This window comes from Gallus gallus, chromosome 9 (assembly GCF_016699485.2).
Source record: "Gallus gallus isolate bGalGal1 chromosome 9, bGalGal1.mat.broiler.GRCg7b, whole genome shotgun sequence".
NCBI lineage: Eukaryota > Metazoa > Chordata > Aves > Galliformes > Phasianidae > Gallus > Gallus gallus.
In genome coordinates this window covers 12,110,701-12,128,182 of record NC_052540.1, presented here as the reverse complement: position 1 = coordinate 12,128,182, position 17,482 = coordinate 12,110,701, and the positions used below count along the sequence as shown (strand labels likewise).

The 17,482-nt window shown below is 37.8% G+C and overlaps 2 protein-coding genes across 2 annotated transcripts in view; one reads left to right on the top strand and one right to left on the bottom strand.

The window, feature by feature from the left end:
* The window catches only part of NCBP2 (nuclear cap binding protein subunit 2, 20kDa), a 36,569-nt gene that overhangs the window by 13,922 nt on the left and 5,165 nt on the right, over nt 1-17,482 (top strand).
* CPB1 (carboxypeptidase B1) lies at nt 596-16,861 on the bottom strand. The gene is given in 11 exon segments (NM_001277445.1): nt 596-817; nt 1,006-1,090; nt 8,666-8,868; nt 9,388-9,478; nt 9,568-9,678; nt 11,120-11,221; nt 11,970-12,071; nt 12,836-12,935; nt 14,574-14,698; nt 16,607-16,682; nt 16,786-16,861. Coding segments are annotated over 11 exon segments (1,254 nt in total). The 5' UTR covers nt 16,857-16,861; the 3' UTR covers nt 596-629.

Sequence of the window (17,482 nt, the reverse complement as noted above, 5' to 3'; positions counted from 1 at the left end):
AATGGTGATGGGAGGAAGTCAGTAGCTGCCACACTCCTTGGAGGTCAGACATTAATAGCCCACTAGTCTTCACCATCCTATTTTGTGAGAGAATTAGTATATTCATTGCTGTATCTGTGCAATCCCAGTGAAGCCAAAGTCTTTTTTTTTTTTTTTTTTTGGCTGAGAAAGCCGTCCTTTTAAAATATGTTTTACCAATCACAATATGAAGGATTGCTTTGTTTATGCATTTAATCCAGTCATTGGAGAAATTCTTCTAGCACTCTATACGTTGTTAGCATTTTATTAATGGTTGGCAATGACATATGCAGGTAATTCCATATGAAGATTAAATAAGAGACAAAGCTGGTAAGAAGTGATTTAAAACTTGTACTTAAAGATGTGGATCTCAGAAAAGCAGGTGTTTGGGCATGCTTATTTTTCCAGCAAGGCTTGTCTGCCGCCCCCCTCCCTAATTATATTAGTTGTCTTAACAGAAGTTAAAATTTATCTTGGAAGACTTTCAGATTATTGACCTATTATGGACTAAGGATATGGCCAAGCATTAAGTAAAGCAAAAATAAAAAAATATTGAACACACAGAGAAAGGCATCTCTGAATAAATCCTTTAATAGTTTCTAGAATTGCCTTTAATACAAGTGATCAAGGACATAACTGGCAATGTATTTAACAGCAAGCATAGTCTCCTCACAGGTTGGCTTTATCTGAGACTCAGGCAGAAGAAACCCATATTTACCAGTGTCACGGAGCTCAAAAGTGAAAGAGTACTTGATGCCTTGATCATAAGCCCAGTCATCAGAGCCTCCTGCAGCAGGGTCTGTTGATAAAGAAATAAAACATGACTGAAACAGTGAAAACGACAAGCCACAGAACGGAAATATAGAACAAACAGTTAAAAAAGAGGATATATAGTGAATCAATTGATTTCTTCTTGTGGAAAGGCGTTTGTGACTTATGCAATTACTGAGATCCATTTCAGGTTGGCATACTTAGGCCAATACTTACAGACTGTTGCAGCTCCTGGGCCATATTCGTAGTTGGTGTTGTACAAACTGGTCAGTCGTTGGATTGCAGCACTGGCAACGGTGTTCTGTAGGGAAAGGGCAAATATACGTGCAGATTTCCAGAATCATTTTGGGTGAATCTCAGCAAATTTGTTGAGTAAACTGCAAAGTTGTGCTTGAGAAGGTAAACTGTTTTCCACCTCTCAGAATGATTAGATGCAAGTAGTTGCCAGTACGTGACCTGTCAGTAAAAAGCTTGTTCTCCAGGCTTCAGTGGTGCATAGTCTGCCTGTGTAGAGCTGCCTTGGTGTATAGGCAGTGCATAGTCCCATATAGTTTGGGGCAATAGCAAACAGCATTTTCCATACTTAGAAGAAACCTGTACACTACTTAAAATAAATAAGGAATCCCTGTGAAGAGTAATAACTTGATACAGTAGACTGGGAACACAATAGCCTTCCTTTTCTTTCTGTTTATGCAGCATATAAATTCAGAGTAGTACCAGTTTAGTCGGCGGAGTTGGACACCACTGGAAGTGGAAGCAGTATAATAAATGTTAACAGACAGAAAAGGCATAAATTACCTCGGAACCATATGTAGTCTCATTAATTTCATTTCATTTCCTGTTCTCAGAGGGACTTGTTCAGCTCCCACTGATTTCAGTGAGGGCTGGATCGGGCCCATCAGTACTACCGTGAAGCTTTGTATGTTTGCATTGAGGAAAATTACAGACTTCGGAATGTGTGGCTTTTCCACTACTTCATTATATGGCATGTTGGTAATAAAACATGAGAACTATTACTAACAGATGATGAATGTGAACGATTTTTGAAAGCAGATGTTCAGTATAAGAGTAAATGATGGGTTGCCTTATCTTTGTTTATGGCTTACAGCTGAACAGTTCACTATCCCAAGAATTTCCTCAAGCCCCTTCTTTCTCTATAGGTTGTACTCTGGCTTATTTCCCAGAGGAAGGGAGATTGTGAAATATTCTGTTTACCCTTGTGCTTTAAGTGTGTCTGTGAATCACTAAAAAATGCATATTGGACCACGTGTTTTGAAAAAGGTTAGTGAGAGAGCTTCTGCAAAACAGCATCAAAATATGTTTGCATATCATGCATATGTGTTTTTTTTTCAGCTTTTTTTTTTTTTTAATAATATATACATTTAATCAGAAGCTGAGATTGAGTCAAATCTGTTAACAGTAAATTCATTACTAAATATACAGATTCTCCCTCTTTTCAAAAATATGCAAAGAGGAAACTAAATTTGGGAAGATTAATTTTGCACTACTTATGGACCTGTTGGTTATTAATATTTGATCTCTCTTCAGTGAACTGCATTGTAGAGACAACAGAACAGCAAAGCTGCTTTTAGGGAAGAGTGGGGCATGCCTTTCTCCCTGCCAAAATGCCTGCTTCAAATCATTTCAGAACAGGCAGAAGAAAAAGGATGTCAGGAAGTGTATTTACCTGGGGTGTATTATGTTATTGGCCAGAAAGTTATGAGAAGGATTTGTAGGAAAAGAAGTTGAGATTTCCAGCTGTAAGAAGACCGGAATCCAAATATACAACTTCCTCAAGTTCTGCAGCTTGGAGATTGATGTGATATTTAAATGACCTTCTCCATTAACTGAGCAACATGACCGAGCATTTATGACTTCATCTTGAAATGAACATTTATCAAAAGGTTTGAAATCTGATTTTTTTTTTCTTTATTAAGTGACTCTCTCCCAGTTGCTTTCCTAATGGATTTACAGTACAACATCTGAAGGTCAAAACAAAATTTCAACTTCTTAGGAGCTAAAGTCACCTCTTTCTCATGATATGAAAATGAAGAACAGTAAGAATGAAATAAATGCTTGTGCGTCCAACACAACATTTTTCTAAAGGGGTTGTGATATTTAGCTTTTAAAAAACAGTTTGGATTTCCATGCCTGTATGCTATTTGGAATCCAGCAGCCAGGAGAGGCATGGTTATCTCATTGACCTTAGAGGATACTCTTTGCCGTTGACCGATTTTCAAGATTTCTTTGTTTAACTGGCTTAACTCAATTGCTGTGATTTCTTTGTTTGTTTTTAACCATCAAAAATCTCTCTGTTGCGAGGAAAACTGCTCAGAGACATAGCAGCAGAGAAGCAAGTGGCGCCCTGAAGTCCTAGGAATAACTCCTAATTAATACCTTGTAACTGGGAGCAGAAATGGCTTTTCAGATTCTGACTCAGCTGAACTCGCAGAGCAGGTCATTTCAGCAGAAGGTGTATTCCCTGCACTAATCATCCATCTGCGTTTACACAACCATTACTAATATTCTGCCTAATCTTGTGTGCGGAGTGCATAGGCCAGTGAGACAGCAGAGTTGTGTTCTCAGTTGCCATTATCTTACATAATTTACAACCTTTAAACCTATCTTTACTATTATTAGCATTTAATGAAGGATATGTCTAACTGGCCACCCTTTCTATAGCATCTGGAGCTTTGAGCTAACAAAATAATTTACCAGGAGAAGCATCTTCTGCCTGTTAATAGGTAATTTTTGGGGGGCAGCTCCCTCATTTCATTCTTCTATTGTCAGGGCAGATTTACCAGCAACCTGTGGCTGTTTAGAAACACTTCAGGGATATTGATTACACAGCTGCTGCATGCAGACAACTCCCTTTGCCATCATAATCTGGAGACACCTGTTCTCTGACTGACTGGACCAGACTCTTCTCTCACTGCACTGCAAATTGATTTGCCTGAGAATGAAAGCGGTATTCTCCTTCCACTTCTGTCTCACGTACTATTTAAGCTTCCTTTGTAATGGAAGTATGAAGGGTGCTATTTGCAAAGTTAGCTGTAGCTGAATGAAGCTGCATTTCCGAGGCTTCTTGTTTTGGCAGTAAAACCAGACTCCCCTCAGGAGTCCGTGGCTGATGTGTAATTTAGTGCACTGTTTTGTTGTTGCTCATGGTTAAGCATCTCCCCCAAGAGCCCAGGGAATCCAGCCAAGTGGAAGACTTCAGAATGATGCTCTTTTTCCTTTGCAAGCCAGTTTCTCTAAGGCAGTCTTACAGACTGCATAAGAAACTAATCCCTGGTGAGAGGGTTTCCAGTGTGACTGTATTAAGGTGAATGTGCCCTACCTGGGAGGATGTGGGACTTGACTTTGAGCCAAGCTCACACATAAGCCTCATCTGTACAAAGCTACTTCTGTAAGCATCCTTCTCAGAGTAGTGACACTACCAGTACAGAGCAGGTCTGTTTTGACAAACTCAGTGCAGGAGCTTCCAAATATTGCTTTTCTGGCTGCTTCCATTTGCTATGCTTCCCAGTTTCTCTGCCAAATATTTACTTGTAACAACAGTCCAATCTAAGGAGTTTTTAACAGTACAGATACAATAGTATAGGTTGTGACTCCTCTTTACTATGTCTGAGTCCTTTAGAAAATAGGATTTTTCTTGTTCAAAAATTTGTAACTACAGGTATTCCTACATCTCAAACACATTCTGGAATTAAATCAGGGATGAAGAGACTTTGCTCCCAGGCATCAGGTTAAATAATCAGACTAATAGTATTCACCAAGTCATGAAACATATTTGAAATTCACTCTCCTTGCAGATTGCACAGACTCTGTGCCTATCTCTGCTTTCTACTTTCTTCTATTTTAAGGGCTCAAAAGCTACGAGAAATGAAATAGTAGACCAACCCAACGTAGAAGATGAATTTCAGTGAGCTTAAACAACAAAAGAAGTGGAAATCTTGTGTCTAGAGAATTATCTTCAGCTGTGAATTAATACAATATTTCATAGCCTACCAAACAGGAATAATACAAATACACTAATCTAACATGCAGACATGAATTTGGTGCTGAGTTTGTTCAGCTAAGAGATGGAATTGAACCTAGAAAGGAAGAGAGAGCACAATGGACATTCCTCCGCTCTATCAGTTCAGAACCAATTCAAATACAAACAAGAATTGACAGAGATAGATATGTCTTTGCTGAAAATGAGGAAAGCATAGGATGACCTAGCAGGAAAGTAAGATAAAAGCCTGACCTGATTAAAACATATGGGTCAAATGGTTTATGCCGAGTGTGATTAAATACAGAGGCCTGTACTGCAAGAAGACAAAAATGTGAATAGTAAAATGAAGATAAAAAGAATCTTTTTGGGGTGGGGAGAGATACTGGTCTTGCCAAGCACATGTTTTAATTGTGAGCAGCTAATGCTTCTGTTCTCAGTAGGCGATGGATTCAAGTGTGTATTCTGTGTGCAATGTAGCTCTCAAGGGTATAGTAAATAATGAGCCAAGTGAGGATTATGAGGCAGGCAAAATGTGATCCACCAAAAAAGAGTACATTTTTCTTTCAAGGAGTCATCTCCAGAATATTGTGCAACTTCTGAGAAATTTCTGACCTAGATTTTCCTGTTTTGGGTGTTTTTATTTGTTCATGTATTGTTTGGATAACAGTGAAAGTTCTGTGCAGCATCTCGGAAGTGAGAAAAACAAACAAATAAATTATCCTATCCTGAATGCAGGGAGAAAAATTTGGGGAGAATTCTTGTGTTCTGTGCAATTGAGTTCCTCTTGCCTCTGAGGAAAAGGATGGGAAGTTGTGGGAAGTAAGAGCCATGTATGACTTTTATCTTCTGTCATACTGCATAGTCCTGGGGTGGCTGGGGATAGCCCTAATCCCCTACTCAAACCAAGTTACCATAATGTGAGGTTGCTATGATTAACTATAGCAGTGAAGGATGAAGCATAAAGGTTGCTGGAACTCCCAGGGTGCCCTGTTTTACCTGAGAAACCAAAACCAGAACAGTTTTTTTGTCTTCTGTTGATTTCTTGAGGCTGTGAGCAAAAGAAAATGTCTTTCAAGCCCCAAGGACACTGCTCAGTGTTCTTGCAGGAAAGGAAAGTACAAGCTTTCTCTAGATCTTTCTTTTCTGCAAACCTACTGATTTCAATCTCAAATTACTCAATTTTTGTATCCTTATGCGTCTCAGACACTGGAATGTGGCACAGACGGCAGTGTATTATGCTACCTTTAATTAAATATAATGGAACAAAATATTATTAATGATAAGCAGACATGAAATTTTGTTTAACCACATGTTGAGCTGCTCACTGGAAGAGATAAGAAATTGCAGCTATATTTCCTTTAATTTATTAGATCTGTCAGAGTAAAAATAACATCCAAGATAAGATAATGGCACTATAAATTTTGCTCCATTTGAAAAGTGATTTATGGTCCTCTAACTCACCCAAACAATCTCTATGAAAGGTTGAGATTCTAATTTTTCGCCATTTCTCTAAATTCTAAATCTGGATGGAACTTTTTGTCATGGAATAATGACTGGCATAAACCACAGTGTCTCTTTTTGTAAGTGTATCACTTTAAGCAAATACAGCTATTGATGGAAAATCTTAAATTTCTTTAGTTACAGCTCAAATGAATGTGCTTTAGTTATCTCAAGTAGCCTGAAAAGCCGCACCTTTGAACTTGACCCAGAGCCTGTGAAAGTCAGTCTATTTAATTCATTGGTGTTGGAGTGAATTGGGCCTTTTCTGTTTAATTACCCCGGCTATAGGCAATTTTGATTGGATGATACTCTGATCTCATTCTCTGAAAGAAGGATTTTTGGCAAGAAGACTTCCCTTGTTAAAGTCAGGTACTGCTCATGTAGAACATCTCTGGGATCCTGCTGTCTTTTTGTTGGGATCACCAGTGAAAGAAGTATTTTCCCTTAATTAACACATGAAAACCACTCATCGGGTCACCTTGTCATTGGTGGTGAGGTTTGTAATTGCTTTGTATTGGAAAATAATAGAACTCCCTCTGGGATCATTGTACCCAATTTAAAATGTAGGATAAAATGACTGTGAAAAGACTAACTTAGGAAGTGAAATCAAATAGGTGAAAAGAAGTATATAGGTTGTGTTCCTGAGCTATTTATTTCTTATGCTGAATAGTAATAGTAGACTTGTTCTCCGTGGCAGGAAGACTTTTATTAATTAAATGCTGGAGAACCGTAGTAAGAGTAATTCATTAAATTATATTATATTTTGGGATATATTTCTAATCATAAAAGTTTAATTTGATAAAAGAAAGTGAAAACCAAGAAAATAACAAGTTATTTCTTATTTCTAAAGATTGTTTTAATGGATAGGATTTCCTGTATTTTTTTGATACTAGGGCGTTGGTGTAAACTTTCTCAGCTTAATCTGTGAGAAGCATGCTGGGGTTTTAGTTAAGTTTCACATTTGCTTTTGATTCAAAAAGTTGAGCGAAATGTCGTGCAACTTTTTAACACGTGTGAACTTTGTGATCTTGACAACGAAGCAGCTCAAGGGCTTTGTGCTGTTTATTGCCTGAGACTGAACTGCGATGTGTGAAATGTGAAAAAATGTGTAAACTGAAGACAAGAAATTACTATAGTTCCATGGAATAATTAAAATCAAAGCTTTCTGGAAAATAAATTAAGAAAGCAAAATTTTCTTCTGGATTTCATCCGCTCTTTTAAACTGTAAAATATGCTGCAGGAAAGTTCGCTGTTGGCCCGAGTTCTTGTTTGTGCTTTGGAATTGTGACATCTATTTGGGAGCACTCATAAATCTGTCAAGTCCCCCCAGCAGACCAGCACACTTAGTGTTGTTGCCTTGGACTTTTGGCAGCATCCAGAAAAGAGAGGGAATCAAGATTTGTTTGTTTTGTTTTGTTCTGTTGTTTTCCCTGCCAACAGCTTCTAATTGCTAATATGCCAGAGAACTGAAGTAATTTTATTATTCATGATAGCTGATTCTTGGCCTTATGAAATGTTTACCACTTTTATGCGCACTTAATATTTTTAACTTTTTTTTTTTTTTTTAATTCCAGACTGTTATTCAAATGGTGTTAAGGTGTGACCTTCATTTTGGATGAATAAAAGAGGAGTTGTTATTTAAAGCATGACATTTACCTTCTTCTCTTCCGAGTAAGAGGTGTATGTGAATCAAGGCCTGTTCATAAAGGTCCCAGAACTGATTGTTTTCACCTGTTTTGTGCCTGTTTTTAATTATAATTATAGTCCAATATATAAATATGTAGTAATTAATACTATATATTATATTTATTATCAACAAAAACTGCCCCATTGTCCTCAACCTGTATCGTTCTCTTTAATAGGAGTCTCACCTATTCTCTCACCTCCTTCAGTGAGAAGTAAAGTTTGGTATGAAGTGTTAGGCAGAGTTCCTTATTTGCTGGTACTGGTACCAGTTCAGTCATTTCTGGGTAGTTATTACAATCTAGCAAGCTGTTAGCATGGTTTGCAGAGCATAATGTTTCTGTGTGATGTTCTGCAGCCACACACACTGCAAACTCCTGCATCAGGAAGAAACAGTGCTGCATGACATAGTGAATTTCTCTATGGCATGACTGGAAGGCAATCCTGACCTTGTGGCAAATTCATTGTGTGTATTGGAATTAAGTAAGGCTCTTGAGTTTATCTTGTTCCTGAACTATGTGGAAGCCATTGCGGTTTCTCTGTTTTTTGAGGTATTTTCAAAAACTGGCAACATAACAGATTTATTCATAGTTAAAGAAGCTGCCTGAAGTTAAATAGATCTACATAGTGCTCTTTCATTATATCAAAAGCATTCTTTTCATTACATCAAAATGACAAAGAACTTGTGCTTACCAGTTCGTTGTAATCCTTTGCAAGTTTATAAGTGTACGAATAAGGAAACACTAGCAGCTGGGAATAGGAGTGCACAGTCAGATATGCCTTGATTGTAGAGAGATTTTCACGAATAAAATCAGCCAAAGCCTTACTCTCCTTTTCAGACTCAGGTGCAGAGCCACAGTAAGTGGAAGCGCAGGGTCTATCTGAGGCCCCCAGTTCTGGGAAGAACAGTGAACATAATGAATATTTAATAAAAAAGTTGGTTGTTAGGAGAAGGTAATTATGTGAATTTCGTAATAAATCTTGGAAATCCTACTGCCACACCTGTACTGTATTGGAAGAGAGAGTCCTTTGTTGCATAGTTAAGATGCTGGGCGGTATGACACAGTGTTAAGTAAATATGCACTGAACTTGTATGCATGTTTGGAGGGACATGAGCTTTTTTGCAAAGCCCTATATTATCTAAATGACTATTATTTGCTTCCTTACTTAAATGTCTTCTCCTTGCACATCTCCCCCATGTCTGAGATGCTTTCAGGAACAAGCAAAAAGGGTACCCCTCTGCAGTGAGTGAAAGCAACTGAAAGAAAGCTATTTTGACTTCTCTTCTGAAGTCCACTGTTCATACAAGTAGCCGTACGGATGAAACTAGTAACTAAAGTTTGGTTTTTGCATAAAATTTGAACACAAGCTATTCCACAATGCCATTGCCACAGCTATTATTAGGAGATACTTACCACACCAGCCAGCATTGAAATTCCTGTTGAGATCGGTACCAATGCAAGAGCTGCCTGTGTTTTTAGAGCGTGTCTTTCTCCACATACGGTCCTAAAATAGAATGGTGAAGCTTAGAGTAAGAAAGAGTTCTTACAGTTGGCTTAACCAGCAATGTTTTTGAGAAAGAGGAACATACTTACTTTTGTCCAACTGTAAACGTAACCATCAATATTAACAACTGGCAAAACATAGAAGTCCAAGCTGTTGAGAAGTTTGGTCATGGTACTATCTGTTCCGTAGGTCTCAACAGCCTAATCAGAGAAAAGTAGACAGAGCTGATGATGCTTTTATGGAATGAAAACATCTCCAGCATATATTTGAAGGCCTGGATCTAGAAAATGAATTACTGGATGTGGACAGTGAAGTCATCCAGGTCACTGCACCACATGAGGTGGTAGCTCTAATGTTATATATGCTCAGAAGACTTACAGTGACTGAAACCACGTTGCTGTTAGAGAGTCATCTTCTTCTGGTAGATAAATTATATTTTAAAGCAATGTTGATTTTGAACAGGATAATAAAGAGAAGGTTTCCATCTTCTAGCTTATCATTGAAAGACAGAAGAAAGTTCTGGTCCATATATTCTCCCTATATCCTGTCACCTTAAACACTTGTTTTTTGTTTAAATTGATTGTAAATTTTGAATCTCTATTCCTGTTTTTGATACCTGTTGTGCGGATAAACTTCATCACTAACCAAAACTACAGAGAATGTTTCTGTCATTACATCCTTAGACATTTCCAGTCATAATGCTTTGGTTGCACATATTCATAGAGAGGTGGATTTTTCCATGCAGTTTTCCTGGTATGTACATCATAAGAACTTCTGCCAGAAACCTACATATCCTGATTGTTTATGACCTACCACTTTGTATGCTTGTTCAGAGATTTAACTCAGTCTTGTGTGAGCATCCAATTATAACTGACGTTTGCTCTGAAGGCCTGGTTGCATCCTTGTTTCCTTTATTTTACAAAGATGTATAGTGCAACACAAGGAGTGATGCAGTAGAAAAAGATATCTACTGTCCTGTAGCTAGCAAGTGGACAGGTTGGATGTAGAATCTGGAAAAGCAATTTTAGGTCACTAGAACTTACTTTTTTCCTGTGGTTTTTGTTTATTTCTTCAGGTGTTCTTTTTTTGTTTGTTTGTTTGCTTGTTTGTTTGCAGATACAAATAATGATCTACTTTATGTTTTTTTCCTGTACTTTTTGACTTTTATGTCTAGAAGCAATCCCAGCTGAACCACCAATGACTCTCAGAGGACTGCACTTTAAAGTTTCTTCTACCAATCCACACTTTCATTCACTGAGCAGAGCCACTGCGGGTGTCAGGTACATCCATAAATTAAATGATCAGACAGTGGAAATGACAGCCGTAGTGACGTGAATTGCTGAGAGAAAAATGGTAGCGCATACTGTCTGCAGCCTTATTGGGAGATAATGAAATAATATTCCCTTTGACTCCACTGAGATGTCACTTTCAATTTCCACTGCTCCTTACACAAAACCGCATGGCTGTCTGAGAAGATAGAGGTTATACTCGCCACCAATGCCGCTGCAAGCATACCTCATACACATGCTTAGGTAGTCTTAAGCTGCTCAGAGATTACAGGGCAGCCATTAAGATCTAGTGTAAGTGGTAGAAAGAAAAGTAATTGTGTTTTGTAAAACAAGTTTTGATCATTATGCTTACTTCTTTCACAAACCACTGGCAGAAAGCAGGGGAGATCCACTCTCTTGCATGAAAACCACAGTCCATGAAGATGGCCTTCTTATTCGTACCGCTTTTTCCCAACTACAAAAACAAATAAATAAAAAAACAAAGCCAGGTTCTGAATGAAACAATTTGTATGCAGAATATGTCTGTCAGCTCGTTGACCTGAAGAGTAAAACTTTATAAATATAATATTCGCTGATTAAATGGAAAACTAGGGAGTCGCACAGCTGTAGTTGACAATGATATTCAATCTAAAACCTTATAATCTTAGTAATTTCATTTTTATTAATGTAGGTAACTCTCTCCTCCACCACAATAATAGATCGTTCTGCACTGTTGATATATTCCCTGTGGTGTTTCTAGTAGTTAGCTTTGTTTGGATAGGTGATAGATGCTTATGCAATTTTAGGCAAGTAACCTTTATCCTCTCACCTTTAATTCATTAATGGTATCTTATTTACTCATAAGAGTTATTCAGAAAGCCTGTATCTGATGAAGAAACAAACATATTGCCTTTTGCTAGGGAGACTGACATTTATAGATCCTTTTAGAGTAATTGTGCTTACAGGTGGAGAGAATATAAAGGTAGGTGATAATTCACGTGGCTCACAGGTTTGTTGTTAAATTTATGTCTGAACTTCTAATAATTCATTATGCCCCTTAAACCTTAAGGTAAAAAAGATCATAGTATAAATAGTGCAAAAAGTCTATTTGATTTATTTCAAAATGTATATTAATATCTTAGCATCATCGCTCAGTAGGCATCATAGTCTCACAGAGATAATAGCAGAAGAACAGTTTGGCACAAATGAATCACTGCACTTACTTTGAGAAGGTACAGTGGCTGTCCTTCGTATGTTTCCCCAATTACACTGCGAGAGACCAGGGTTGGATTCTCAGCAGCAATGTCAGCAGTCCAAGCAGCTATCTGTTTAATAAGGAGAATAAAGATGTTGATGTGTTTGTCCTCAGGTCCAGAATAATTTATTCACAGCTTTCAAGCTGGAAGGGTCCTTCTGAGAATTGAACCAAATATTTGATACCATTGATAGATTCCCAAGAATTAACTCTTGCTTATGCTAGCGCTATATATCTAATCTTGGGAGTTTTTTGTTGGTGGTGGCGTTTTTTGTTTTTTTTTTTCTTCCAGTGATAGATAGTGGTTCATTGCAGACCTCATCAAACTATTGCTGAACTAGGATTTTCTGATACGAATTTATCTAAAACTTCCAATCATTGGAGTTTGGCTGGTGAGTCAAGAAACTTTTTGAATGCTAACCCTACAGAGTGCTTAGAGATTATGATTTTGTCATTCTTTTAAAAAAGGAAAACTTTTTTCCTTTTACGACAAGGAGATTGAATGCCTTAAATCTTCTTCATGTTTTTCAGTTTCATAGCTTTTCTATTTATTATCATTCTTGAACTGTTTACAGAAGCACTGGGCAGGGATTTGTGGGAACAGTCCACCAAAGTCAAATACAAAAGAAATAAATATGTGTAGGCAGATGGGTTATGCAGATTATCTCTGTAATGAGCAGTGAAGGAAAGATTTTGGAGAGGAGGTTATCAAATAACCTGTTACGGATGCAACAGAAGGGAAGAAGGGAATATTGACGAAAGAATATCAGAAGCCATTTTGACTATGGAGGTTAAGACATCAAGTTGATAAAGTGGAAAACTTTCGGACTTTACCGTATCCCAGGTGTTGTATTTTTCATAGCTGTGACCAGTGCCACGGACTTTGCTGTCAAACTGAGCATGCAGCGCAGTCTGCAGGTTGTCTATCAGAACACTGCAATACCATGAAAAGCAGAAAGAAACGTGCAATTTATTAGCAGAAGATCAAGCACCACGTGGATATCTTTGGATTTGCACAGAACTAAGGCCATGTTGATTGTGAAGAGAAATGTGGGGAGCTGGCTTATGCATTTGAAAATAATATAGGTTATGTTCAAGTTTCAATCTCCTTCCTGCCTCATCCTTGCTGACAGAATGATCACAAAGCAATAGCTTCTTAACTCACACCTGCCCACTTAACTCCCATACTAGCAAACTTCCGGAGTGGCAACAGTTTGCTTTAGGAAGAATGGCAGTGCTGAAACAGGGTGCATGTAAACTATTAGTTCTGTATTCAAGAGCAACTCTGCTTTGCCTTGGACTGACCTCGTGATGCAAGATTGCCTCTTCCTCAAAAGGAAAAGGGCATTCTCTTGAACTGATGATGCTGAAGGACAATTAGACTGCAGTAACGTAACACCCTCCTGTTATCCAGTATCTCTAGTAACCCAGAGATGTTTGCGTGATTAAATTCTTTATCAAGCCAAGCTTCCAAAGTTTAGGTGCAGTTTACAGATGACAGGATCCATGCTCCAATCTGTCTTTCTGCTTGTGAGAAGAGCTATTAAAGTAGCAACACACTGTGGCAAAAAATAAACCGACAAAAACAACAATAAAAAACAACAACAGAAAAAACCACCCTAATATCCTGTCTGCATTGGCTGAATCTCTCCTATTTATCTTTCCCTGAGGCTGATAGAAAGGCACAGCTCATCATCAAGCATGGTCTTGAGGTCCTTTTGTTTACATTTCAACCTTGGCTATAAAAAAAATGATGTTTCCTTGTTTTTTCCAGTGCTTGTCTTAACATCCTTACAAATTCTCACTTGTTCAGGATATGTCCTCAATCATTTGGATAAAAGAGCAGGAGGCCACTTTGTGAGGCACCACCAGCCTTCAGAACAAACAGTGCAAATGAGTACGTTGACATGATGTCACGGCACTGCAGCTCCACTTCAAAAGAATTTTAACGGCTTGGGTTGTCACAAGGACACTCCACTGAAGTTTGTCAGGGACACCTTCCAGACCTTTGTTGCCTTTGTTGCAATCAAAAGATTTGTGCATGGACTTGAGGGAGTTCATAAATATCCTAGGGAAAACTAGCACATGTAACTCTTCCTTTGCCAAAGAAGAAATTCCAGTGAAACTGGATTCTTGTGCTGTACGTGGGCTGAGGTACTACTGAGAACAATCTCTTTTAGAGTATTTTTAACTCTGTTCCCTCCCGTGGCATCCAAACGGGACACAGTTAACCTGTGGATGGCAAGTTTAGGGAGAGAGAATCCTCAGATTTAGCAGATCATAACAGCAGTGTTTCATGAGAACTCCAACAAAGGAGTTTGATCTGGTGGAAGCAAATCTGAGTGATGAAAACTCTCCACTCTGCTGAATGAAGTCATGAGAGTTTGATCAAGTAAAGCTGAGTTTTATGTCTGCATTTATGCATACACTACACATTGAAAAAGCCTGTTAATCAAGCTGGACCAAGGAGGATGCAATGGAGGATGTTTGTGACAGAAAGATAAATCAATCAATGATGAAAATCTTCAACATATTTTCTCCAGTATTTGGTCTCCTCCTACTCAAAACTTACTTGAAATCCATTTTGTTTTCTTTCAAGAGATGTTCAACCTCCAAAGTCTTGTCAGCTTCAACTCGGAAATCAACTTGTCTTTTTGGCTTTACCATTTTCACGGAGTCTGGCTGCCAAAAGTCAAGCTGAAAGAAAGCCAAATGAATATATGAACAAATACATATATACATATGACTGTGTTTTAAGTGAGAGCATGTGTGATATAGTGATGCTGATTGTGATTAATGCAACAAATTTCATTCCAGTGTTACACTGAACTGATCTTGCTTGCCAGAAAAACTGACTTAAGTTTTAAATGGAATTCAATGAAGATGATTTCATTAGACCCTCAAACTTATGTGGAAGATTTCTGAAGATGACAGTAACAGTTGAACAAATGCCAAGTATTAACTCAGTTTTTGAGTACATTTTTGACTTATTAAATTATATTACTTAATAGGGACTGCACTAGTCTTGAACAGCACTAAAATCAATGCTTGGTATTTTTTCTTTCCAAAACTGAAAAAGGATAAAGACAAGTATCACCCTAAATCAAATGACAGGTAGCCCTTATATCCATAAGAATATTCTGAACTTCATTTAAAAGAATCTAATGTAAAAGATACTGGAGTTTTGGAACATAAGGAATATTGTCTGCTCTGAACATCCTGTACAATTTTTACAGCATCTGAACGCATACAGATTTGTGAATGCTGTGCAAAATTTGTAACTCTTTATAACTTTTTCATTCCTTGTACATATTTCATTGGAGATTTTTGGCTATAACTATTAAACAGAAATGGTCTCCTGACTATAGTGAGCTACAAACATACTTTACATACATCAGCTGCAAAGGACTGTTGCATTTATAAGTGTCTTTAAGACTCATTTTGCTGCAGTTTGTAGGAGGAGCCTATAACTTTGGAAGATATTGTTTAACTCATAATGGACAAATGACAGTGCAATTACTACTTCACATATTCCTTCTGAAGTCTGCTTTAAGATCTCTTTTGGGTTTAGAATCCTGTTAAAGGTCAGTGAAAACAAAGCTGGTTTACCAGCCTAGTGCCTTTTCAGCCTTTCATGTCCTGAACATAAAGGAAATTGGGCTCGTGGGCACGTTCATAAATGATGTATCTTCAAGTGAGATGACTATTCCAGTGTATACTGCTACCACATGAGTCCTGGCAGATTGCTTTGTATAACAATGATAGTTCAGAGATCTTTTCTTTACTTTAAAGAAAACAAGCAATCCCTTTATCCTGCAGGCTTAGAAGCAAACTTGTTATATTCACCTTCATAGAACTAGCAGCAACATACCAGTAGTATATTCTTTCTGTAGAATACTGTTTCAGCATACTGTACTATCCTGCTGCTGCTACTTCTCCACATCTGTACTTCATTAAAAATACCATCCTTTTATCCTACAGATAATGGTGTCTTTTTCACCAACAGCTATTTTACAACATCAAAGCTGAAGAGAAATATTGAAAACACATTTGCTGTCTGTATTGTTCTTTCTCATGTCATTATGTCATCATATATCTACATCAAGGTCAGTAAGAAACATGCAGCTTGACTGAAGAATGAAAATTTTAAAGGAAAGTCAGAGACAAAAGGTGACGAGAGGTTAGAGGCCAAAACAAATTTCAGGTTGTTATGAACATGAATTTTTAGATTATTTGCATGAACAAAATCTTTTACCTATAACATTAAACATTCTGGTACTTGGAAATGTCGTGTTTTGTCTAATTCTTGAAGGCACTCCACAATGAATATATAATTTAAAAGTAACAATAAATTACGGTGGACACTTTCATGCTCAGGCTGGGGTATCTGGACTTTTCAGGAAGGCATTAGCTCGTATTTATGTAATTCCAGCTTTATCACCTTGTCCTCTTCCCTCTGAAGAAGCACTCCTGATGAGTTGGCTGGAGTCAGGATTAGAACTTTAATTTAGAATCTTGTTGTTGTTTTTGGGTGAGATACATTAGTTGAGGAAAAGGAGAAATGTTCCCTTTGGACTCAAAAAGCTCCTTCCCCAAGTTCTTTACCTTCATTTTGCTGGCAAGAGAGCGGATGATTTCCACCTGCTCATTGTCCTGGGGAATCACACGAAACACCTTGTGGCTGAAAGAAGAGAGAAATTGGATTTTAAAAAGATAAGTCAACTGGAAGACTTCTGCTCATGGAGAAGAAATCATGAAAATATAAAGCTGATGTCTGTACGTACCCATCAAAAGTCTGATCTTGCAGGTGAGCAGAAGCAACTGCAGCACCTACGAGAACTAAGAACGCCCACATTTTTTAAAAGAAGCAAGCAGGTGTTCAGTTCTTCTGGGCTGCTTTTATAGTCTGTTTTGTGCTTTTTTTTATCAAATATGCACCAGAACAACCCACTGATCAGCTGACACATTATCCCTTTGGCCTTGCTTGGTTTGCATATTAGTTATAATGTGTGCTTTACTCCACACCTGTGAAAACAGCGGAAAGTCTCAAGGGTGGTAGTAGCAGTCGGTGCTGAGGAATTTCACTGCTAGAGCAGGGTGAGCTTGTTAGGTGAGAAACTGAGTTTAATCCATTTTGTTCTTTTTTAGTGTTGTTTTTGTGTGTGTGAATTTTGATGAAAAAAATGTAATCATTTTCTTCAATTGTTTGGTTGGTGGATTACAAACTTTATAATACTTAATTGTCACCTTATGTAATGGCTGATGACTTTCAGATGTTGCAGCAGTGTGACCAGTCTTCTTAATCACACAGTACTCTCTCTTTTCCTGAATGGTCTGTGTCTGACTGTGACAGAGTCAGAGTGTCTGAAGAGGAAACACAGTTTGGATGTATGAATTCCCAATCTTTTCCCAGTAGGGAGGAAAGGTACTGAACTTGTTCATTGCTTCAGTTGGATCACTTGAAAGGAATCAGATGTCTGC